Raw genomic sequence first — 25,149 nt, forward strand, 5'->3', positions numbered from 1 at the left:
CTCCTCCTGCCCCCAATCCCTCCCAGCATCAGAGTCTTTTCCAATGAGTCAACTCTTCGCATGAGGTGGCCAAAGTACTGGAGTTTCAGCTTTAGCATCATTCCTTCCAAAGAAATCCCAGGGCTGATCTCCTTTAGAATGGACTGGTTGGATCTCCTTGCAGTCCAAGGGACTCTCAAGAGTGTTCTCCAACACCACAGTTCAAAAGCATCAATTCTTCGGCGCTCAGCCTTCTTCACAGTCCAACTCTCACATCCTTACATGACCACAGGAAAAACCATTGGAGAATACTTGCTTACAATATTGCATTGGTTTCTGCCATACATCAACATGAATCAGTCACAGGCATACACATTTATACTGTGATTTTTCAGAGCAATTATAGTAGATGTTGTTGCTGCTGCTGCTGCTAAGTCGATTCAGTCATGTCCAACTCTGCGCGACTCCCACCAGGCTCCCCTGTCCCTGGGATTCTCCAGGCAAGACCACTGGAGTGGGCTTCCATTGCCTTCTCCAATGCATGAAAGTGAAAAGTGAAAATGAAGTTGCTCAGTCGTGTCTGAATCTTAGAGACCAGCATCTAAAATACTTGCTAAATGAGTAGTATGGTGACATATTCTTTTGTTTTTTAAATCACAAAATCTATACTTGGATATATTCCTTTAGTATGAAAGATTCAGACATTATAGTTATGTACAAAATAAAAATAGGAAAGTCCGTATTTGTAATGCTTTCTCTTTATTTCCAAATCACCTCCCCAGAATCAGGTCAAGAGCTTTGTATGTAGCCTTCCCTTGAACTTTCTAAGCTTTTGCCTATGTTAACACAGGTATTTATATATTTTGTACATATATTTATATATTTTTGGTTTTGTTTTCACCTGAATTTAGTTGTTCTCTATATCTTATTTAATAACTTGCTTTTAAAATTTGGGTCATTTTTATATATTAAAAAGTGCTTGAGATGATTATATAATTTTTTTTTGTCAATGTTGTGAATTATACTAAAAAGATTTTTAAATTTTGAACCACTGTAGCATTCTCTTGAGAATCCTCTCTTGACTATTACGAGTTAATTCTTTTAATACCCTAATGAATTCAGATTGCTAACATTTTATTAAAATTTTACATATCTATCTTTTTAAAGTGAAATTGGCTTTTATATTTTTATTTGATTGTTTGCTTGGCCTCTCCTTATCTAGTTTGTTGCCAGGATTATTCTAGTTTAATAAAATTAATCAGAAAGCTTTTTTACCTTGTTCTTAATACATGAGAATATTCTATTCCTTAAATCATAAGGGCAAAATATAATTGTTTTAGGGAAAGGCCTTTGACTACTTTTTACAATTTTCATGGTTAATGGTCATTTGATTTTTTATCTCTTCTAATCTAATCTTGATTATCTAATGTTTCACTATTTTAAGATTCAAATTACAGTTTCCCATTCATTGGTAAATATTTGTGCAAACAGTTTTCTCTTAATTCTTATTTATGTTAAGAAATCCTAGTATCTGGTGTCATTCTGCATTTTTTTGTTCCTAATCTTGTTTGTTCCCCTCCCTCTTTGTCAAAATAGGACTTGATAATGTTTTCATATTCTTAGATCTTTTCAAAGAGTCTCCTTTAGGTTTATTGATCTGCCAAACTAACACCAAAACATGTCTTCACACTATAATAATTATCAGTGTGGAATTATAGCAGGAATTGATATGTACACCATTAGAATATAATAAGAAGTCCCTAAACACATATTCATATTCTCATATTTGTACACTTAAATTTAGTTTATAATAAAAATAGAATTTCAAAGCAATAGTAGAAGCTAGGTCTATTTCATGGGGATGTCTGGCTTACTTTACAATGCTCGCTGACAACACAGTAGCACATATTCTTAGATTATTACCTGGAAAAAAAATTTCATGGTTTGAATTGACTGTAGGTACTTGCTTCTTTTCTCTTTCATTAATTACTGCTTTTACTTATTAGTTTTTCATGTAGCTTTTATGGCTTTATTTTGTTCTTTTCCAGTTTCCTGTGTTGTATATTAAGTTGCTCGTGATATATAACATTACTTTCTCTCTTTCCTTGGTTCCCCCTTTCCTCCTCTATTTCTCTTTTCACCCCTTTTGGAATCTTCTAGCTGAATGTTGCTCTGTGAGTCCATTGGTTACTTGACTTACCCTTTCTACTTCCATTTATTTATCTTTGTGTATTATGTTCTTGGATAATCTTGAATTGAATTAAAACTATTTTCTTGCCTTGATGCTTCTTTCTTTTATTGTTTCCTTTTTGTTATTCAGTACAAATACTGAATTTTAAACCTTGCTGTTAGATATCTTCACTGTCAGCACTGTTTATTGCTTTTCTTAATGGAAGCAACTGCTGTGTGCCTGTGTCTGAAGGTAGTAATTACATTTATTTTGAAGGCTAATAATATTTTTTCTATCAACTGCTTCCTCCAATTTGTTTATTAAGTTTGGTCCCTTCCTATCATGATGTTCAGTTCAGTCACTCAGTTGTGTCCGACTCTTTGCAACTCCATGGACTGCAGCATGCTAGGCTTCCCTGTCCATCACCAATTCCCAGAGCTTACTCAAACTCATGTCCATTGAGTTGGTGATGACATCCAACCATCTCATCCTCTGTCGTCCCTTCTCCTCCTGCCTTCAATCTTTCCCAGCATCAGGGTGTTTTCAAATGAGTCTGTTCTTCGCATGATGTGGCCAAAGTATTGCAGTTTCAGCTTCAGCATCAATCCTTCCAATGAATATTCAGGACTGATTTCCCTTAGGATAGACTGGTTGCATCTCCTTGAAGTCCAAGGGACTCTTAAGAGTCTTCTCCAACAGCACAGTTCAAAAGCATCAATTCTTCAGTGTTCTTTTTTGGGCTCCAAAATCACTGCAGATGGTGACTGCAGCCATGAAATTAAAAGATGCTTGCTCCTTGGAAGAAAAGTTATGACCAACCTAGATAGCATATTAAAAAGCAAAGACATTACTTTGCCAACAAAAGTCTGTCTAGTCAAAGCTATGGTTTTTCCAGTAGTCATGTATGGATTATGATGTTAGTTTCTCTCAAATGTTGGGTGGCTTGACTGTCATCTTTGTATTTCATTATCTATGACTGCCTGCCCTATTTGCCTTAGCTTATGCTGAGAATTGAGGAGGAGAGGGCTGCTGGAGAGAAAAATGGATACTTATCTTGGGGTGGTGCTGGTGGCCTGTGTGGGGGCAGTTTATTAGCTGCTGCGTTGCCATACCTTCTGGCTCCCAGCATGTCTCCTCACTCCCTTACTCAGTCGCTCAGTTATGTCTGACCCTTTGTGACCCCATGGACTATAGGCCACCAGGCTCCTCTGTCTATGGAATTTTCCAGGCAAGAATACTGCAGTGGTTGTCATTTCCTCCTCCAGGGGGATCTTCCTGATCCAAACCTATGTCTCCAGCACATCGTGCATTGGCAGGCAGATTCTTACCACTGAGCCACCTGGGAAGCTCCCTCAGTCCCTTAACCTATGAATAAACACTTTCAGATGCCCACCCATTAGCAGGAGCTAACCAGTAGCTGTGAGAGCTTCCCAATTAATCATCCAGGGCTACATCCCAGGTTTCTCTTCCACTTCTTCACACCTACCCAGCTTGGAGCAGTTCTTTTTCTTCTCTTGTGTTTTAAGCTATAAATATGTGTTTTCCCTAGAGCTGATAAAGTTGATTTTCTGTGTTTCAGGAATTTCATAACTTTTCTGGTCTGCTGTACTGAACTATATTTTGCTGTTTTACAATGGAATTGTAATTTCTTTCTTAATGATACTTCTGTCAATTCATGTAGAATCAGTTGGGTGGAGAGGTGAATACCTGTGCTTATTTCAACATTTTGGTTCAACTTGCCATCCATTTAATTTATTATAACAAAACAAATTTTTATGTAAATTAATCTATCATTGAAACATGTATATTATCATATATGAAACAGATTGCCAATCCAGGTTTGATGCATGAGCCAGGGTGCTCAGGGCTGGTGCACTGGGATGACCCTGAGGGATGGGATGGGGAGGGAGGTGGGAGGGGGGTTCAGGATGGGCAACACATAAAAAAGAAAATTTGTAGGAACTTTAGAAAATACATCTCACCAAATGATAGTAATTTTTAAAAAATCTATAATCAAGGCACTGTGAAAGACCAAGTGTGGTTTATTTTTTATCTTGTGGACACTGTAAATTTGTTTGACATCACTGTCTATCCTAGTTTGATCTTAACTTTCTCTGTGTTCCTTTGCTTTCCTTTTCTTACTTCTTAGAAATGCATTTCTTCATGCCCTGTGCATGCTAAGTCACTTCAACTGTGTCCAACTCTTTGCGATCTCATGGACTATAGCCCGCCAGTCTCCTCCATCCATGGGATTCTCCAGCCAAGAATACTGGAGTGGGTTGCTGTGCCCTCCTCCAGGGGATTTTCCCAACCCTGGGATCCAACCCAATCTCTTATGTCTCACCTGCATTGGCAGGCAGGTTCTTTACCACTAACTAGCGCCACTTGGGAATCCACATATTGTTAGCTATTTCCATGACTCTTCCTCGTGAGAAAGTCCATAGTGCTTGGTCCAGCATTCAACTCACTGTTGGTATGGATACTGTGAGCCTCCAGTCTCATTTCTCTCCCTTGGTATTCTTGGCACAATGAACTTACAGATTTACTGAGTCTCTTGCGCAATGCTCCTTTCTCTGCTTGGAGTCCTGCTCTGCTGGTCACGTGTCTAACCCCTCCTAGTGAATTAGGGCTGGACTTTCCTTTCACTTACCTGGAATCCCACCCTACACCCATCCCCACCCCAGTCTTCTAGGCTGGACATTGTGGCTGGTGTGTGTGTCCCCTCAGCCCCTGGGCACACCATTGCAGCACTCATCATATTGTAAGTACCTGGATTTACAAGAAGATTGTAAGTTTGCTAAAGGCAAGAACTGGGTCTTATTTATCTGTATTATTATTAATAGCTCCTTGTTGAGTAGGTAATACATGTATATTGGATGGCTGGATAAATGTATGAATAAAAGAAGAATAAATACATGACTGAATGGAATTGTGCCCTATCAGAAATTCTTTGTGGCGTAAAATTTGTTACAAATAAATAGATGACTAGTATTTTCCTTCATTTCATGTAATGCTCATTCTGTGATGTTGTTATAGGATGTCTGCCGACAGAGATACAAGTGCTGCTGGAAACCTGTGCCAGATACTGCCATCCCCTGGTGCTTCTTCCCCAGGAACTGGGGCTACGAAATCAGCAAGTTGGTTAAAAACACAAGCACAGGTGAGCACTGCTCTAATGTTGCCCCTGGGATCACTTTATATGGACCAGATAAGTTAACTGCAAAATAAAGACCAAATACTTCTCTCTCCTTCCTTGACCTCTAGAGTATGGGGCCCAGTTGAGAAGGCTGCCATCACCATCTCTGTTTGGATATGATGTAATCGACACCCTCTTCACAGCTGAATATCAGACATCCAATCGTTTCCATTTTAAGGTTAGCTCGATAGTTATCACTGAAGACATCTCTGCAGAGAGTGGAGCCTCCATGCTGTGTTCAGATCATTCTCCTTTATAAGCTCTGAAGGCAGGAGGTGCCTTTGATTCTGTCTGCAGGAATTTCCTGATAGGATGGGCAGACTGATGTTTATTTGATGGGGGACTCATGATTTTTTTATTTCCTTTTCAAATCAGGAAACCAAGGGTCAAGAATTAGAAGTTGTCATTACTGGGGGTTATTTGAGAGTGAAAATTTTTGTAGAAGCTCTAAAAGGAAGTCTCCTTTCTGTTTTCTGTCCGACAGATCACTGATTTCAATAACATGCGCTATGAAGTCCCCCATGAAAATGTTAAGCTCTTTGATGGGAATGCTGATGCTTCCAATTTGAGCTATCATCTAGAAGTCATTCACAAACCCTTCAGCATCAAGATAATGAGGACTAGCAACAAAAGAGTCTTGTGAGCTTTTCAACCTTCTTTGTGTACCTTTGAATATACCTCCCAGTGAGTGCAATTCATTCTGAATTAATTGCAGGTAGTTGAAGAGATGAGTATGACTTGGGAAAATGTTTGAACCTCAAAAATGTCAAAGCTCTTACCGTAAATCATTAACACTGGTAATCTGTCATGATCGCAGAACAAAGAATACTGAAATGTAATGTGCTCATTTGCTCAGTTATGTAAATACCCTTGTGATTCATGTATGTTTTAAAAGTGCTAACATTATTCTTTTAGATTACCATTTACACTGGAACTCAACTTCACTATTTATCATTCCAAAGTATTATTTCCTGAAAAATTTACCAATGAGCACCTATCAGCAGCTTAAACTTAAACCAGAAAATGTACTGGAGAAAATATAAGGATAATAATGTCAGTGAAATCTATGCAATCTTGTCACACGTGAATTACCACTCAGCTGTGTGATCCTAGGCAAATTACCTCACCTCCTCAGTCTCCGTTTCCTTGGAATCAAAACAGCCACTGCTGCTGTGTGTGCTGAGGTGCTATTTATAAAGCATCCAGAGTGGTGCCTGGCAGGGCGCTGATGGAAGTAGATGGGTGGGGTTGCATTGAATAGCTGGCCTCATATCTCCAGGGCTGTGCTCCTTGAGAATCAAAGAATCGGAGACACCCTAGAAGGGCCTTCAAAGGTAGCATATAAGCAGATGATGGTAACACCTGAAACGGCTGTTCCCCGAGTGGACAGGCAGGGAAGCAGAGAGATTGCTGGCACAGACAGCTCTTACTCCATGGCCCTTTCTCCAGGTTGGACACCAGCATTGGGCCCCTCCAGTTTGCCCAGCAGTACCTGCAGCTCTCCATGCGACTGCCCAGTGCCAACGTGTACGGGCTGGGCGAACACGTGCACCAGCAGTACCGCCACAATATGACCTGGAAGACTTGGCCCATCTTCACCCGGGACGCCACCCCTACCGAGGTGAGGCTCCCAGCCTCCTGCCGATGGCTCACAGCAAGCAGTGCTTGCTCTTCTTTCCAGGAAGTAACCTACAAAGTAAAGTAGACCATCAAGTGATGTAACCTACGAAGTTACATTGATATTTTGCCCAGTTTATATAGATCTGTTTGTGTTGAAGAATATTTGTTCATAAGGTTTATAAACTCACAATCAGTCATATACAGATTTTGGAAAGCATCTCACTTTTAAAGGAAAATGTAGTTTTTTATGAGAAAGTTTTCTTACTTATTTATGGCTGCACTGCATGGCATTGGTGAAGGAAATGACAACCCACTCCAGTGTTCTTGCCTGGAGAATCCCAGGGACGGGGGAGCCTGGTGGGCTGCTGTCTATGGGGTCGCACAGAGTCGGACATGACTGAAGCGACTTAGCAGCAGCAGTAGCAGCACTGCATGGTATGTGGGATCTTAGTTTCCCCACCAGGGGTCAAACCTGTACCCCTGCAATGGAAGCTTGGAATCTTAACCACTGGACTGCCAGGGAAGTCCTAAAGGAAAATATAATTTAATGATTATATTATAGCCTAATGTATACTAGAAAAAACATCTGCAAAATACCTTTGTTTGTCTTCAGTAACTGAGTAGTGTCTAGGGAAAAGCTTCAGCAGGGGCCATTCTCAGTAGAACTTTGTAGACTAAAAAAAAAATGCCTCTTTTGGCTGCTTTGTTATGCTGATTGACGTGTATTCCAGAGACAGTGAGGTTGGCATCACCTGGGAGCTTGTTAGAGAAATGCAGAACCTCAGGCCTTAGTCCAGACCTACGAAACAGAACCTGCATTTCAACAAGACCCACAAGTGAATCACATGCACATTAGAATGGGAGAAAAGCTGGTTTAGAGCAGTAACTTATTTGTAGTACAGGAGCCCTTCCTCCATCCCTCTCTCCCTTCCTCCATCCCTCTCTCCCTTCCTTTCTCCTCCCTCTCTCCCCTTCCCTTTCTTTTCTCTTTCTTATCTTCCCTCATCCCCTCCACCTCTCCTTCTTTCTTCTTAATATTTTTAAAAACATAGCCTGTTTTCTCTCCAAGTGAAGCTTCCCTGATGGCTCAGTTGGTAAAAAGTCTGCCTGTAGTGTGGGAGACCCAGGTTCGATCCCTGGGTGGGGAAGATCCCCTGGAAAAGAAAATGGCAACCCACTCCCATTCTTGCCTGGAGAATCCCATGGACAGAGGAGCCTGGTGGGCTGCAGTCCATGGGGTCACAAAGAGTCAGACATGACTGAGTGACTAACACTTTCACTTTCTTTCTATCCAAGCACTGATGTCGTGAGTCTTCCTGGCTATAATTTCAAAACCAGCCTAATTTTGCATAGGCCTGCTGGCCTTCCGTCCTTTGCATATCATGCTCACTCTCTTTCTCCTCATTTCCTGGAATTTACTGTAATCAGTTCTGTACCAGGGGCTAAGTTTGCCACATCATACTGGGAGCTTTCATTAAGCTTTCTGTGTGTTATAATCTCAATATCTTCTATTCTTATAGCACTTACATTTATACACAGTCTCTCTTTTTATATCAGTGCTCATCACAGCCTTGTGAGTGATACAGTATCCTTTTTAAAATTTTAAACTTTCGTATGTTATTTATAGAAAAATTGGAAAATAGACATAAAGAAGAAATTCAAAATTGCTCATCATATTCTCTTCTTCTGCCAGCATTTTATTGTGTTTTGTTGCCAGTATTTTCCAATTAAAAAATAATTTAGTGGTTGTTGTTGTTTAGTTGCTCAGTCGTGTTCTGCTCTTTGAGACCCCATGGACTGCAGCACACCAGGCTTCCCTGGCCTTCACCAGGCTTCCCTGGCCTTCACCATCTCCTGGAGTTTGCTCAAACTCATGCCCGTTGAGTCAGTGATGCCATCCAACCGTCTCATCCTCTGTCGTCCCCTTCTCCTCCTGCCTTCTATCTTTCCCAGCATCAGGGTTCTTTTCTAATGAGTCGGCTCTTTGAATCAGGTGGCCAAAGTACTGAAGCTTTAGCTTTAGCATTAGCCCTTCCAATGAATATTCAGGTTGATTTCCTCGAGATACGATTTATAACATATTTATCTGTTGAGTGTACGGTTTAATAACTTTATAATATAATAGTTTTAGTTTCAGTGTACAGTTTAATAATTTACTGAGTTGTGCAACCGTCATCATAATCCAGTTTCAGAACATTTTCGTTATCCCAGTAGGATCCTCCTTCTCTTTTAGATTTAATCCCATCCCTATCCCAGTTGTCTGCTCCAGCCCCAGTCACTAATCTGCTTTCTGTCTGGATAGATTTGACTTTGTTGGATGTTTTACATGAATAGAATTGTGTAATATGTGGTCTTTTGTGTCTGTTCTTTTCACTTACCATAGCGTTTACGAGGTTGATGAGACTTCCCAGGTGGTCCCGTGGTTAGGACTCTGCACGTCCACTGCAGGAGGCACAAGTTCAATCCCTGATTGGGGAACTAAGATCCCACATGCTGCACAATGTGGTCAAATAAGTAAAATTAAATTAAAAAAATTCTTTCAGAAAATTAGTTTGGCCTGGCTCGGTCAAAAAGAAAACAACCAAAAAAAAAAAAAACCATTTATGAGGTTGACACTTGTATCATGAATCAGTATTTCAGTTCTTATTTATTACTAATAGCATTCCATTGGATGGACATACCATATTTTGTCTATCCATTTGCCTGTTGACGTTACCATTGCAAAACCTTTTTGGTACAGTATTAAACTACATCAAATGTTGACAGAGTATCTACTGTGCATGGCTTTTGATTTTATTTTAGGATGAGTAAAAATGCTTTCAACAGGTACTACCATTATTTCTTTTTGTTTTTGTTGTCAGGGCATGATTAATCTATATGGAGCTCACACATTCTTCTTGTGCCTAGAAGACACCAGCGGCTTCTCTTTCGGGGTTTTTCTGATGAACAGTAACGCCATGGGTAGGAAACATCTCTTTATCTTAGCAGCAATATGTCTTGGAATGCTGCTTTTATAAAAATGGTTTTCATAGTGAGATCATTCTTTAAAGTTGAAGGTATTAATATATTAGACCTATAATATATTTCTATAGAAACTGAAACTCAAACATAGATTAACCTGTTTACAAATCCAGTTCAAGCTGGAAGCTATTTTCATTGAAAACTGATTCAGTATTCTCTACTGATGCAAGTTACCCATAATATTTTATAGATAATAGACTCCACTGATAAACACCTTCCAAAGATACCTGTGGATTTCAACATCAAACCATGCTGTCTGTTTGTATACAACAAGGCTGTGTTTGGTAGGGTTTCTCATAGGCCACCCCATCTGTCTCTAGTTTCTGCACTAATGGTACTAGAATAAGAGTTCATTTTTATTTTTTAACTGTAAGCTCATCTAATAAGGTTTTAAAAACTTTTCCTTCAGGCTAAATCACTCACAGATCCCAGGCATTTGTATTTTTATATGGTCAGATAAGAACAGATTTTGTCCTTCTTTCTCTTAAAAAATAAATTCATTAGTATTTTATTCATTTAATATTTTGATATTCTGGTGAACTGAATATTCTGATGAACTGATGAATTGATATTTTTATGAGCTGAATGTTTTGATGAACTGATGAATGATATTTTGATGATGAATATTTTGATGAACTGAAGAGCCTCTTGATGAAAGTGAAAGGGAAGTGAAAAAGCTGGCTTAAAACTCAACATTCCAAAAGCGAAGATTGTGGCATCCAGTCCCATCACTTCAGGCAAATAGATGGAGAAACAATGGAAACAGTGACAGACTTCATTTTCTTGGACTTCAAAATCACTGCAGATGGTGACTGCAGCCATGAAATTAAAAGACACTTGTTCCTTGGAAGAAAAGCTATGACAAACCTAGATTGCATATTAAACAATAAAGATATTATTTTGCCAACAAAGGTCCATCTGGTCAAAGCTGTGGTTTTTCTAGTAGTCATGAATGGATGTAAGAATTGGACTATAAAGAAAGCTGAACCTTGAAAAATTGATGCTTTTGAACTGTGATGTTGGAGAAGACTCTTGAGAGTCCCTTGGACTGAAAGGAGATCCAACCAGTCCATCCTAAAGGAAATCAGTTCTGAATATTCATTGGAAGGACTGATGCTGAAGCTGAAAGTCCAATACTTTGGCCAAGTGATGTGAAGAACTGACTCAGTGGAAAAGACCCTGATGCTAAGAAAGATTGAAGGCAGGGGGAGAAGGGGACAACAGAGGATGAAATGGTTGGATGGTATCACCGACTCGATGGGTGTGGGTTTGAGCAAGCTCCGGGAGCTGGTGATGGACAGGGAAGCCTGGTGTGCAGCATTCCATGGGGTTGCAAAGAGTTGTTAGACTGAGTGGCTGAACTGAACTGAGTATTTTGGTAAACTTCAGCAATCATCCAAAGAAAAGAACATGTGTGATTTTCAACTCTTTAAAAATGAGACTGAGCCTGTTTTGGATAACTCAGGCATTCATATTCCAGAGATGGGTATATTTCCAACTATAACATTCTAAGAACTCTTATCTTACTGCTTTCAGAGGTCACCCTTCAGCCTGCTCCTGCTGTCACTTACCGCACGATCGGGGGTATTCTTGACTTCTATGTGTTCCTGGGAAATACTCCAGAACAAGTGGTTCAGGAATACCTGGAGGTAAGGGCTTGGTGTTTAGATAATTAGAAGGTCGCATGGAGTTGGACACGACTGCAGCAACATAGCACGCCCACATGCACGCACAATCTTTATTGCTGTTATCTCATACATTCATTATAAATTAACAGGAGAACAATTAAAATTGTGAGTGAATTATGGATTCCGAAAGCTGGGACTGCGAGTCTTTCATTAGATGGAAGCATGTTCATTTGTTTGGCTGTACCAGATCTCAGTTGTGTAATGTGGAATCTAGGTCCCTGACCAGGGGTTGAGCTTGGGTCTTCTGCACTGGGAGCTTGGCGTCTTAGCCGTGGGATCACCGGGAAAGTCCCAGCTCTTCATTTATTTTGATGCACATTTATTGAGTGCCTTCTACATGCTGAAGAGGCACTGTGCAAGCCTTGAGAAATGCAAAACTAAGTTAGCTGCCATCCTGTTCCTGTTTTCAAGGAGCTCAGAGTCCATCTTTGTATGATGAATCATTCCAAAGATAAGATCTAAGGCCACAGATCAGCAAAATCTATTCATTCATTCAACAAATAAAAAAAAATTAGTGAAAAGAAACTGTGTAAAAGGAACTGTGCTACTTACTTTTGGTTCAAACTGTAGGGCAGGAAGGAACTTTAGACACCATTTAGCCTAAACTTTCTATGCTACAGACAAAAAGCATCAGGTACAGAAAAATGAAGTGATTTGTTCAAAACGGCACAATTTATAATAACAGAGGAGAAATATAACAAAGGCTGAAATAATAGTAATAGGAAACACCTTATAATTAGTGCTACTAATAAGATGCATATACACTGCATGGGGACTCAGCCTGAGAGAGCCTCCCTGCTGAGGTGACTCTCATAAGGAAGGACAAGACAGTGGCTCTCAGGGAACATTTAAGACAGAGCTGTATGTGAGATCTTCTCAGAATGTTGGCTTGAGCAACTTATAGAATTGGATTTTAAACATAGTCCATTATTTCTTCATCCATCCCATTCAATATGAGTCCTGATGCTTTATGCCTAGCACTTATCGCTGTCTGAAATTAGACACTGATGTGAGAGCAGGAATCACTTTTGCTGTATGCCACTATATCCCAAGTGCCTTGTCAATCCTTTGCCACAATATCAACACTTAGAAAAGATTCACTGAGTGAATGAATGTTGCTTCTTTCTTTCCCCCAATATTATACTGTGATTCAAGCATGACCTGCAAATCCCACTGTTTTCTGATGTTGCTGTTGTCAGGAATACATTTAGGCAGTTAGGTGAGCTGTAGAATTTTGCAAATTGCCCTAGGAGGTTACTCTTGGCTTCAACATTTTTAGATCTGAGGGCTTAAGAGAAAATGAAGTGAAGGGAGTATTTTCTGTGTCAGATGTGGTGCTACAGTGTGTATTCTAAATGCTTAGACACTTCTTTATTTATCTTTGCAGCTTGTTGGACGACCATTCTTGCCTCCCTACTGGAGTCTTGGGTTCCAGCTTAGTCGCAGGAATTATGGTGGTATTGATGGATTGAAAAATGTTGTAAACCGAACTCGTGAAGCTGAGATCCCTTATGTAAGTTGGAACTTCTCTTATCAACTTAGAAGAACTTCATATGTTTTGGAGTATGTAGTAGGTTGGAGAAAAAATAGCATCTGGAATCCAAGAGCCTATCAACAAAGCCCCAGTCGACCCCCACAGGCTCATGCACCCATGACTTTGGGAAATGTCACTTAACCCCTTCACATTTCAATCTTCTCATTAAGAATAACACCTATTTCTCATAGGATGGTATGCAAACACAAAACATACACACGCATGAGAGTTTGGTTAATTAAAGTTCTATGCTTTTGTTATTTATCTTTGTTAATTATTACTCTGGCAGTTTTAGGGCAAGAAGACCAGTTTCTCCTCTTATCATCTATTCTAGTTCTATGTTTAGGCTCCAAGTTAGAACATGGTTATAACATTACTAATATACTCATTCAAACACACTTTAAAGAGAACTTGTTTTATGTCAAGCATCCAAGTTCTCAAGTTACAAGGATGAACAAGACCCAGTCCCTACCTCAAGTTCTTCTCAATTCCTCATGACACGCTTCTATTGGTATGAAAAGGCAAACCTGCAATCTGAGAGTGCTGGTAATCTTTCAGAAAGAGTTTCTTTACTCCTAGAATATAGCCAAGTCTGGACAGTTCTGGAATCGTTAAGAACTATGGCTTCAGTTTTAATCATCAAGAACCAGAGCTATAATATCTTCCATCAGCATGATCCTATTTCTCAGTTGGCCAGCCCTGTCTTTCAGGATGTCCAGTACTCTGACATAGACTACATGGATGAAAAGAAGGATTTCACTATTGATGGAGTGGCTTTCCATGGTCTCTCAGGTTTTGCCAAAAAGTTACATGAAAATGGACTGAAATATGTAATTATTATGGTACGTTCAAACACTTATTCTGTTGCCTAATTTTTCCTTTCAAAGTGGAAAAAGTTACTAAACAGTACTTGTTATTATATTCACTTATTAGAATCCTGGCATCTTAAATAACTCTGACTACCAGCCTTATGTGAATGGAAGCAGAAAGAGAGTGTGGATCTTGGGGGACAAAGGCTTTGTTGTTGGGCAGGTAATTTCTCAAGAAAATTGGAGTAATTATAATCATTTTGGGAAGTTTGTACTTTTGGTATGAAGATGAGTAGATAGAAAACAAGTTACAGTATCATTACTGTTTTAGTGGTTTTTTTATTATTACTTTTAGATCAGTAGATGGAATAATAGAATGATTAAAATTCTGAAGGATTTTTTAGTTGAAATATATATATATAAATAATATGTATAAGTTTAAAGTATATAACAGGTTGATTTGATCCATTTATATAGTGCAATGTGACTGCTGTTGTAGTAATAATTAGTATTTCTATCACTTCATATATTATGATTTTTTTATTGTGGTGGGAAAAGCAGAGCTAGTTTAATTAAAAAGCTATATCCTGACTCTCCAATACTACAGATGATTGAGAAGAAATACTTTTTAGGATTTATTTGTTTATTCTATTTTTTGGCTGTGGTGAGTCTTCGTAGCTTTGCACGGACTTTAGTTGCAGTGAGTTGGGGCTACTCTTTGTTGCGGTGTGACTTCCACTGACCAACAAATAACACGAATCATTTGATCTAGGATGTTGGCAGAGGTAGTCATAGTGGGGGTGGTTGGGTTCATTATAAAGGCATTCAGTTAGAATAAAGATTGCTGGCCCTGCTCTGGGTGGAATGTTGCTGCAAGAGACTTCTTTGCCTCATGTCTGTCCCCTGAGGTCCAAAATTATCTCTAATTATGATCTGCTGTCATCACCTAAAACAAAGGACCAGGAGTTCAGTCCACTTAAAGGAAGGACTTCAAGCTCTTATCTTGAGTTTTAAGAAGCTTCTGCATTATAAATATATATTAATTGTATACATTATATTACTTGAGCATAAAATTGTCCCTAAGTTACAATCTATACATTTGCTGGGGAAATGAGCAAGAAAGTATGCACAAAAGCTTATATCTCATAAATTCATAATTTACAATAATTTGGCTATAGCTGTATCTTTGTGCTACTTGTAGAAAAGGTTCAAAGCTACACTTTGATAGGAATAGATAGGAAGAGAAGATAGGGTGAGAAATAACTGGGCCTGAGTAAGAAGCATGAAGTTCACTTAACCACTTAAAAAAGATTGCTTATATGCTGAAACCAGTGTATTAATAACACATTAGAGAAATTTAATCATTCTCTCCTAAAATATTATCTAGTTAGATTTCCAGTATTTTAAACAGTTTTTCTCCCAACTGGCCTGACATAATGAAATTTTACCTTTTTTTTTAATAGGAAAAAGACATTTGATGGCTTCTTATCTATTTAATGACTTATTTTTCCTTTTCTTTTTTCTTTCCTTGGCTCTTTGCTCCTATTTTACTATTAAATTTTAGGAAGAGAGTCACAAATTTTGATTCTTAAGTGATAAGATGCATGGGCTTCTTGTAGAAGAAATGGTAGCCAGAAATAAATCCAAAGTGAACCATTGAACAGACTAATTGCCACAGCCTTCTTTCTTCTCTAGGCATATCCTGGCTGGACAGTTTTTCCTGATTTTACTAATCCAGATTGTACTGAGTGGTGGAAAGAGCAGTTCAGTGAATTTTATAAAACTCTGGAGTTTGATGGAGTGTGGATTGTAAGTTGTTATTTCAGGATCAAACTTATTTTGGGAACAAATATTCCAAATTGTGAGATAAACTTTGACTCTGATCTGTAATAAAATAGTTTGCTTGACCTAGTGGTATTTAAAATCCTTTTACTTAATGCTGAATTTATATGCAGTAAGTTAGACTCCTCAAAACTCTGGGAAGTTTAACTCTGGATCTGCCACTAACTGGTTATTTCTTTTTGAGAAAGTCCTTTGTTTTCTCGTGGCTTCAGCTTTTACCTCCATTAACTGTATTTTAACTTAAAAAATACTGTTTTATGAGAAGCTATTAATATAATTATTGTCACACTGATTCATTAAAATTTAAAATTAATTATTAGAGAATTATTTCACGAGCATCTTTTATTTTTTAGGTGGGGATAGCTGGTGGGGATAGTTCTTTGAAATATAAAAAATTAACTGTTTATAAAATCAGGCATCACCTACTTTTAGTCCATATTTAAAGAAGTAGATAGAAAATTTGGAGCTTCTAATTCAGTAAGCATTACTCAACAGCTAACTGGGCATCAGTAACCTTTTCCATTTTGTATATTTTGTGTTTTTGTAGGAAATGGATGAAGTATCTAGCTTTCTACAAAGTTCTGATCAAGACTGTGAAGTAAACAACTTCAACTTTCCTCCTTTCAAACCTCGTAAGTTTCAACTTGTTTCCTAGTGATGGAGGGATGAGAGGTGTTTAAAAGAACCTCAATAGTACTTGGTGTGGCCAAGAGCAATCTACTTCCTGTTCAAGGGACTCCCCATCCAAACACCCTGACCACCCTGACCACTCTTTTGCTGGGGACCTTACTTCATTGTTTGGTCTCTGATTACCTTTCCGTTGCCATAATCCAAGGGCAAGCACACGGTGGAAGCCACACCTCCTGTAGTTGTAGAGTTTTGCATACTTCCACCCTGTTCATTGTCTCCAAACCCTTCATGCAAGTGGTTCAATGTTAAACTTTATAATCAGAGAATATCAGAATACATTAAGGTACAGATTACCTGCCATTAAAGTAAATCTTTATTTTGTTAACTTTTTTCTTTTTTTAAAAGTTGTTGTTTATTTATTTTTGGCCGTGCTGGGTCTTCACCGCTGCGTGCGGGTTTTCTCTAGTTGTGGGAGCAGAGGCTGCTCTCCAGTTGTGGTGCATGGGCTTTCAATCGCTGTGGTTACCCTTCTTGCAGAACTCAGGCTCTATGAGTTCAGGCTCGGTAGCTGTGGCACACTGGGCTCAGTTGCCCCATTGTATGTGGGAGCTTCTTGGACTAGGAACTGAATCCTTGTCTCCTACGTTGGCAGACAGATTCTTTACCGCTGAGCTACCAGGAAAGCCTTTAAAAAAAAAAAAAAAAAAGCTCATTAGCAACAGTTTAGAGTATGATTCCTTTTAGGTCCTTCCTATTTTTAAGGCCTTTTCCTAATGAGTTTTCCAATCTCTGATTTTGAAAGAGTGTAAGTGTGTGAGAGAGATGAAGAGGGAGAAACAGTGTTTAACAGATTATGCTGGAATCTGGAAACAAGTGAACATCTCAGTGGATAAACACAAGTTTATTCACGTAATACTCTCATGTGGGACGTGTGACTCTCATCCAGCAATGGTTCAGGGATCTAGTTATTTCCACAGTCTGTCTCCCATCCCAGGGTCCTTTGCTTCCAACTTACTGGGTGAAAGAGAGGGTAGAGGGACTCTTATGGACACTCCTGGAAGTGGGGTGTATTTAATATGCTCACATTCCTTTGGCCAGACTCCAATAACATAGTCTCAGCTTAATGTCAAGTGAAAGCGTGAAATATTCTCCCAGGAAGAGAATGCAGGCCTGCTGAGCCGCTGGCCAACTTCTGCCACTTGATTCTGATTTATCCACTTCGTGTGCACCCTCGCACCAGGGTTTAGCCGTTTCGTTAGTCCCTTTTGGTCACTGCAGGAGTGGAGAAGTTTTCAGGCAGAGTCTTGACTTTCAACCATTTAACTTTTTGTAAAATCTACTGTTTGCTTCTCTCACTTATTATTTTTCCTTAATTAAAAATTTTTTTAGCCATGCTGGGTCTGCATTGCTGCTCTCGGGCTTTCTCTAGGTGCGGTGAGTGGGGTCTACTGTTGAGTGCCTTTCAATGGGTTTCTCATTGTGATGCTTCTCCTGTTGCAGAGCAGGGGCTCCAGGCAGGCGGGCTTCAGTAGTTGTAGGGTGTGGGTGCAGGAGCTGTGGCGTACAGGCTTGGTTGCCACACTAAGTAAGTGAGGTCTCCCCAGACCAGGGATCAAACCTGCGTCCTCTGCATTGGCAGGCAGATTCTTAACCACTGGACCACCCGGGAAGTCTCACTTCTCCCTAATCTCATCTTCATCCTACTTTGCTCAGTCTATGTTCCCTCAATTTTTCTTCCCACTCTGAATCAGCTTATCATGTTTCCCTTTTAATCTCTTAATTTTTTTCTTGGCCAAAACCGAGTGTTTTCCTCTACAGGAAATGGCAATCCTATCGCCTTCTACCTGCTTCTGTTGAGCACTGCGTTCTCTACCGGCTGGAGCTTAGTCGCCCTATGTGTATAACCAGCTGCTTTGTCTCATAGCTGGTTTGCTTCTTGGATTTTCAGGACTGGACAGTATATATTAGTGTGATAAAGATTTAGGTAAATTAACTTTGACCCTGGGAAAATTTTAGGGTCGTTTTTTATAATTGAAGTCGTCGTGAATCTCATTCCACGATCTGAACTGTGCCAGAAACAGAATTTTCTTTATTTCTGAAAAAAACTTTCTGAAACTGTGCCTCATATTGAGGTCCTCTGTGCAGACAAGGCTTCATGAAGGAGGGTCCCCAGTCATCAGTCTTCAAGGAGAAGGGAAAAGAAGCAGGTGCATAAATTAGGAGTTTGGGATTAGCAGATACAAATTACTTTGTATAAAATAGGTAGCCAACAAAGTCCTACTGAATAACGGGGAGTTAGATTCAATATCTTGTAATAAACCATAATGGAAAGGAATATATATATACACACATATACACATATATATATCTGAATCACTTTGCTGTATACTAGAAATGAATACAACATCATAAATCAACTATATTCAATAAAAGCTAATAAAGAAAAAATTTTTAAAAAGGCAATTGCAGATAAGGCAGAAAATACTGAGTATCTTAGGCATGAGAAAGGGAAAATACAGAAATAGTAGTGGTTTCTAGAGGCAAGATCTAAATATTTATTCATGAAACCACTCCACTATCTTATCTCACTTTTAAAAGAAAATCTAACTGGGGTGTGAATGTCTACAATATAAAAGTGAAAATGTTCACACTGTCATACCTGTTCTCTATTCTTCTTGACAAAATACATGTTGATAAATGCAAGTGCTTTGTTTGTATTTAAACTCAGATGAACCATTGCTCTGAACATGTTTTCTCACTTGCCTAAGTAGCATTCTTTGTGAGCTGATGGAAATGCAGATTAATTTTAATGATCTAGCTCAGGGTAGGCCTCCGGTGCGTGTATGCTCAGTCGTGCCTGACTCTGTGACCCCATGGACTGCAGCCCACCAGGCTCCTCTGTCCATGGGATTCTCTAGGCAAGAATACTGGAGTGGGTTGCCATTTCCTACTCCAGAGGATCTTCCTTACCCAGGGATCGAACCCACATCTTTGGTGTCTCTGGCACTGGCAGGCAGGTTCTTTAGCACCAAGTCACCTAGGAAGCCCAGGCCCCAGGTAGGAAGTACCATTTAGGATATTTAAAATCTGGAAAGGATTTTCTCAGGTGGAGACTGTCAGGGAAGGTCAGTAACCAGGAAACAAGTGGTTGGGTAGCTCTTTTGTTACAGTTGGTGGACAGGGATATGCCTCACAGATGGGTGTTTTCCCACAGGAGTTCTGGATCACTTGCTTTTCGCAAGAACCCTCTGCATGGACACAGAGTTTCATGGGGGCTTTCACTACGATGTCCACAGCTTGTATGGCTACACCATGGCAAAAGCCACAGACTCGTAAGCATGGGTTTCCTCCTAATTCCATCTGGGGAGGTGGGAGGTGAAGGGTTTCTCTTGTCTTTCATCATTGTATATTTCAAATATTTTTGTGGTTATAGGCATATGGAAACTCAGATCTTACAGTACACTTAAGAGGTTTTCCTCATAATCCCAGGTTTTTATGCAGGATTTCTTTTGATTGGCTTCATTATTTCAAAGATTGGCTTCATTATTTCAGGAACTTCATTATTTTGAAGACACTCAAAGGCAATAACATACAAGGTATTTAGAGGTCCCAGTTGGACATTAGTACTTTCTTTGGTCCTATTACTGAATGTACTAAGATCACCACTCTAAGGTTGCCTGATCCAGCCAATAAAAATACAGGCTACCCAGTTAAATCTGCACTTGTTGTTATTATTATTCAGTTGCTCAGTCGTTTCTGATTCTGTGACCCCATGGACTACAGCACACCAGGCTTCCCTGTTCTTCACCATCTCCCAGAGTTTGCTCAGACTCATGTCCATTGAGTCTGTGATGCCATCCAACCATCTCATCTTCTGTCATCCCTTCTCTTCCTGCTCTCAATTTTTCCCAACATCAGGGTCTTCTCCAGTGAGTGACTCTTCACATCAGGTGGCCAAAGTATTGGAGCTTCAGCTTCACCATCAGTCTTTTCAGTGAATATTCAGGGTTGATTTCCTTTAGGATTGACTGCAAGGGACTCTTAAGAGTCTTCTCCAGCAACACAGTTCAAAAGTATCAATTGTTCAGCACTCAGCCTTCTTTACAGTCCAGCTCTTACATCTGAACAAGACTACTAGAAAAACCATAGGTTTACAATATGCTTAATGTGCCAAAATCTTATTATTTATATATATATATTTTTTTCTTGCTGGACTGTCAGTTTTTAAGATTAAAGGTGCCCATGTATCCCTAGTGTACAAACTAAAAACATATTTGTTGAATGAATAAATGCTGGGCCTGAGGAAGAGAAGATCAGGATGGGCCCCTGAGGGACCCAATTCTAGAGGCAGAGTCTGTGTTGACTTTGTCTTCCAGCACCATTTTGCCATCATGACTTTTTATTAATGCTGAATCATCCAGATCAGAGTAGATCCTTGTCTAGTAAATGAAAAAGTGTTTATTTCAATGAAAGATACGCTTCAAGAAGGACACATATTTCTGATTTTCTGTCTTGTCTTTTCTGGCTTCTTTTTCTCTTTCTCTACCTTTCATGAGAAATAAACTAGATGAATAAGACTCAGTTTCCCCATCTTTGAAATGAGAGACTTGGATCAATGTTTTCTGTAGCAGCAATAGTGTTAGTCACTCAGTCATGTCCGACTCTTTGCGACCCCATGGACTGCAGCACACCAAGCTCCTCTGTGCAAAGAATTCTCTAGGCAAGAATATTGGAGGGGGTTGCCATTTCCTCCTCCAGGAGATCTTCTAGACCCAGGGATTGAACCTGAGTCTTCGGCATTTCAGGCAGATTCTTTATTTACTGTCTGAGCCACCAGGGAAGCCCATGTTTCCTATAGCACCTTCCTAGTTTATCTGTACACTTAGATGTGCCAATCTAAGGATGGAAGGCAAGAGGGAGAGGGCATAAATGGCCAGGGCAAAAAGGAAGAGTAAGGAAGGGTAGTAGGAAGGAAAGAGACTTTAAGTTGCATTATTGTTAGTGTCTCCATGTGACAAAGTGCTTTAACATCATGATGGGGTTGATTAAAACATTCTACTAGCTGTGGTTGAGAGTTAAAAGGTAACTATGACTGAGTAAGGAGTAAGCACCCTTCTAACTTCCCTATGTCAGGCAGAATGACCTAAATTTCCAGAGAACTGTGGAAATAACCATAACTTAGCCTTCAGGTTGGGGGAAGAGATGTCTGGAAAACAAATGGGATCTGGGCATCAGGAGAACTTAAGTCTTGTGGCTTCCCTGGTGGCTCAGAAGGTAAAGAATCTGCCTGCAGTGCAGGAGACCCGAGTTAGATCTCTGAGTTGGGAAGATCCGCTGGAAAAGGGAATGGCTACCCACTCCAGTACTCTTGCCTGGAGAATTCCATGGACAGAGGAGCCTGGTGGGCTGCAGTCCATGGAGTCACAAAGAGTTGGATACAACTAAGCGACTAACACTTTGACTTCCACACTAAGTCTTAGATATAATGAGTATTTGGCTCCATCTTAGCTGGCAGTCCAGTCTGGGGAATGTGTTTGCTGATATACCCAAAGGAGGAAATTCACTTCCATATAGGCTGAAAGCAGAAGACCAGATTCTCTCAGAGATCAGAACCTGATCATAAATAAGTCAAACTTGAATGGTGGGAAAGAGAAATGAAAAGATCTCTGAGCTGGGAAAAAACAGTTATCTCCTCTGTGTTACCTTAATGGCCCAGCTTAAGTAAACTAACTGCAGATAATGTCATCCCTGTTTGAGTTTCACTCTATAAAGCTGAATGTGTTTCTTTCATGACTGATGACTGCAGAAGGCAATAATCCCTCTGACCAACAGCAATAAGGGCAAAGTGTCCGCCAATCTAGATCAAAAGAGAGACAAGGACGAGAATTGAAGAGTGTGTCCTCTCCTCCAACCTACTCCCATCTTTTGGTCATTGAATTGTCAGGATGGAACACGTCTTTTTCATGAATCAGCCTCCTAATTCAGAATTTTCCTCCTGTTGTCATTATAAGTCATTCTGCATGTAGAGACTCTCCATAAAATCCTTAGGAATGTGAAGTAAGGAAGCATTGGTGGTTGTGTTGGTGTCTATGAGGAATTACTTGATGCCTGGTGATAACTTTTTCTCAGACCATGTGTTGAAAGGAAAGATAAAAGAACTGGCCTGCAAAGAGCTAGCAGCAATTGTGTTTCTATCAAGTGTTACTGTCTTACAGTTGTATTATTGTTCATTTTTGGAGTCTAAAGGAAGGTGTGAACTATTTAGTGTGAAAGAAGAAAGATGGCAGAGGCCTTTTAGTAAAGCACCTACGTAAGAAAGTATGCGGAATAGAAGCTAAGAAAATAGCCTACATCTAAAAAAATATATAAATATTTTCCTTGTATTACATATAAAACATGTAATAAAATATTACATATCAAATGAAACTATATAGAAAAGACAGCAAAGGAATTAAAAACAGAATTCAAAGAAAATAGCTTCAGGATTTAGGGTGGGATAATATATAGTTAATAATATTAACTATATGCAATTATCTTTCTGAATTCTGTTTTTAATTCCTTTGCTCTCTTTTCTATATAGCTTTATTTGATATGTAATAGTTTATGTGTAATACAAGGAAAATACTTTATATTTTAGTTGTTTTTAACGTTATAAAGAGTGCCATATATCATTTCACTTGTCAGTTCATTTGTTTCAATTATTATTTTGTTTGAATTATTATTTTGTTTCAATTATTATTTTGTATAGATTACAAATTTCTTGTACTGGACATTGCTAATGATAAGTTGTGAAGCTTCAGAGGAACCAGGTGCTTGGAGCCCAGCTGGTGTACATACTCTCTTCTTGGGCCAGCAGTGGGTACAGGGTTCCAGCCTGAGCTGGTGTTGTCCTGAATAGGATTACTGATGGGCAGCAAGGCATGGGGCCAAGGAACACTGAATAAACCTTGTCTAGAGGGAGGAGATAGGGCCAAGAACCCCAAACATGGCTGCAGGGTAGTTTTGACCCAAAAGGCAGAGCACAACGAGTTCCAACAAGATAGAGAAAACATAATCAAGAGGATAGGAGCTTAGAGAGATTCCTTGGTGGGGGGCTGATCTGTAGAGGTTCGTAATGTCATGTGAGATCTGAAACTTTATCCAGAAGAGAGAAAGAAGCTCTTAAACACGCTAAACTAGTTTGCTTTCCTGATTCCTGACACTTTGGTGTTTTTCTGAGTTTGATTGGAAAGCCGATTACTGCCCTGGGGGTAGGGGAGTCCTAGTCATTCCAGTTTACTTATCTGTATTCCTTTTAAGGGCCATGGAGAATATCTTCAGCAATAAGAGACGCTTCATCTTATCACGTTCTACTTTTGCGGGATCTGGCAAATTTGCTGCTCATTGGTTGGGGGACAATGCAGCCAGATGGGACGATCTCCGATGGTCCATCCCTGGTATCTTGGAGTTCAACCTATTCGGCATCCCCATGGTGAGTTCCATTCTGAAACAAGGAGCTTTCACCATTTGTCCTTTGACATTGTTTTCATCACCAGACTTTGAGAGTGTCTGAAAACCAAGGAGCATGTATTTCACTGTGATATGTATTGGGAAAAATCAATTTGTTTTTTGGCTGTGCTGCCTCTTCATTGCTGTGTATGGGCTTTCTCTAGTTGCCATGAGTAGAGGCTACTCTCTAGTTGCGGTGCTTGGGCTTCTCATCTCAGTGGTTTCTCATTGCAGAGCACAGACTCTAGGCCCGCAGGCTTTGATATTTGTGGCTTTCAGGCTCAATAGCTGTGGTGCACAGGCTTCATTGCTCCACGGCATGTGGGATCTTCCTGGACCAGGGAGCAAACCCACGTCTCCTGCATTGGCAGGCAGATTCTTAACCACTAGACCACCAGGGAAGCCTGGGAAAACCAATTTTTATGTGCCTTGTGAGCTGTCTTCTGAAGGTAGAATGGTAAATGTAACACATATTAGTGTCACAGAAAATCCCATCAGCAGAGCATCTATGAATGCCAAACCTTGAAAGTGAAAGCTGAATGTTGAGGAAGAGCCCTTAATAAGACAGTTTCTTCTTGTCAGTAGATTTGCCATGCATACTTGTTTCTTTCTCCCATTTGGCTGGAGCCAAATGGGACTTCCTTATGCATGGAAGGATGGAAATAAGAGATGCTATTTTTCCTTATCATATAGGTACCCAGCCAATGCTCTCTCCTCTCTCACTGACCATGTGCTTGTGTGTGTGTTAATTCTCCAGGTAGGTGCCAACATCTGTGGTTATAGAGAGAATGTCACAGAGGAGCTTTGCAGACGGTGGATGCAGCTGGGAGCATTTTATCCGCTGTCGAGGAATCACAACGGGCCTGGATTCAGGGTAAGGTTCCAAGAGAAATGATGGAGACTTCTTGAATTTTATGATCTACTTATACTCAAAGAGAGATTGAAGAAAATCCTACAGGGTGGCCCTACATGCAGAGGCAGAATAGATAAACCTTGGGTGATAGGCTTCAAAAACAGGGTGTGGGGATGAGGGTATGTGGGGAATAGAATGTATGTAACTAAATGGTTCCATTGCTGGAGACTCACCAGTAAGGTGAGAAGCATCGTGAACGTGTCCATGGCGCTTCTATTGCTTCTACTGTTTGTTGCTGTTTTGTCTGTAAGTCTTGTCT

At 39.8% G+C, this 25,149-nt stretch overlaps 1 protein-coding gene across 1 annotated transcript in view; it reads left to right on the forward strand.

The window, feature by feature from the left end:
- LOC104999462 (probable maltase-glucoamylase-like protein) overlaps window positions 1-25,149 on the forward strand; it is an 89,796-nt gene that overhangs the window by 10,486 nt on the left and 54,161 nt on the right. The window contains exons 3-16 of the mRNA XM_010855032.1: window positions 5,186-5,309; window positions 5,414-5,523; window positions 5,830-5,984; window positions 6,795-6,966; window positions 9,827-9,926; window positions 11,523-11,635; window positions 13,062-13,187; window positions 13,919-14,050; window positions 14,142-14,240; window positions 15,713-15,826; window positions 16,407-16,491; window positions 19,704-19,821; window positions 23,789-23,960; window positions 24,735-24,851. Coding sequence (XP_010853334.1) covers window positions 5,186-5,309; window positions 5,414-5,523; window positions 5,830-5,984; window positions 6,795-6,966; window positions 9,827-9,926; window positions 11,523-11,635; window positions 13,062-13,187; window positions 13,919-14,050; window positions 14,142-14,240; window positions 15,713-15,826; window positions 16,407-16,491; window positions 19,704-19,821; window positions 23,789-23,960; window positions 24,735-24,851 — 1,737 coding nt within the window. The remainder of the gene's footprint in view (window positions 1-5,185; window positions 5,310-5,413; window positions 5,524-5,829; window positions 5,985-6,794; window positions 6,967-9,826; window positions 9,927-11,522; window positions 11,636-13,061; window positions 13,188-13,918; window positions 14,051-14,141; window positions 14,241-15,712; window positions 15,827-16,406; window positions 16,492-19,703; window positions 19,822-23,788; window positions 23,961-24,734; window positions 24,852-25,149) is intronic.

This window comes from Bison bison, unplaced genomic scaffold (genome assembly GCF_000754665.1).
Source record: "Bison bison bison isolate TAMUID 2011002044 unplaced genomic scaffold, Bison_UMD1.0 scf7180017864352, whole genome shotgun sequence".
Lineage (NCBI taxonomy): Eukaryota > Metazoa > Chordata > Mammalia > Artiodactyla > Bovidae > Bison > Bison bison.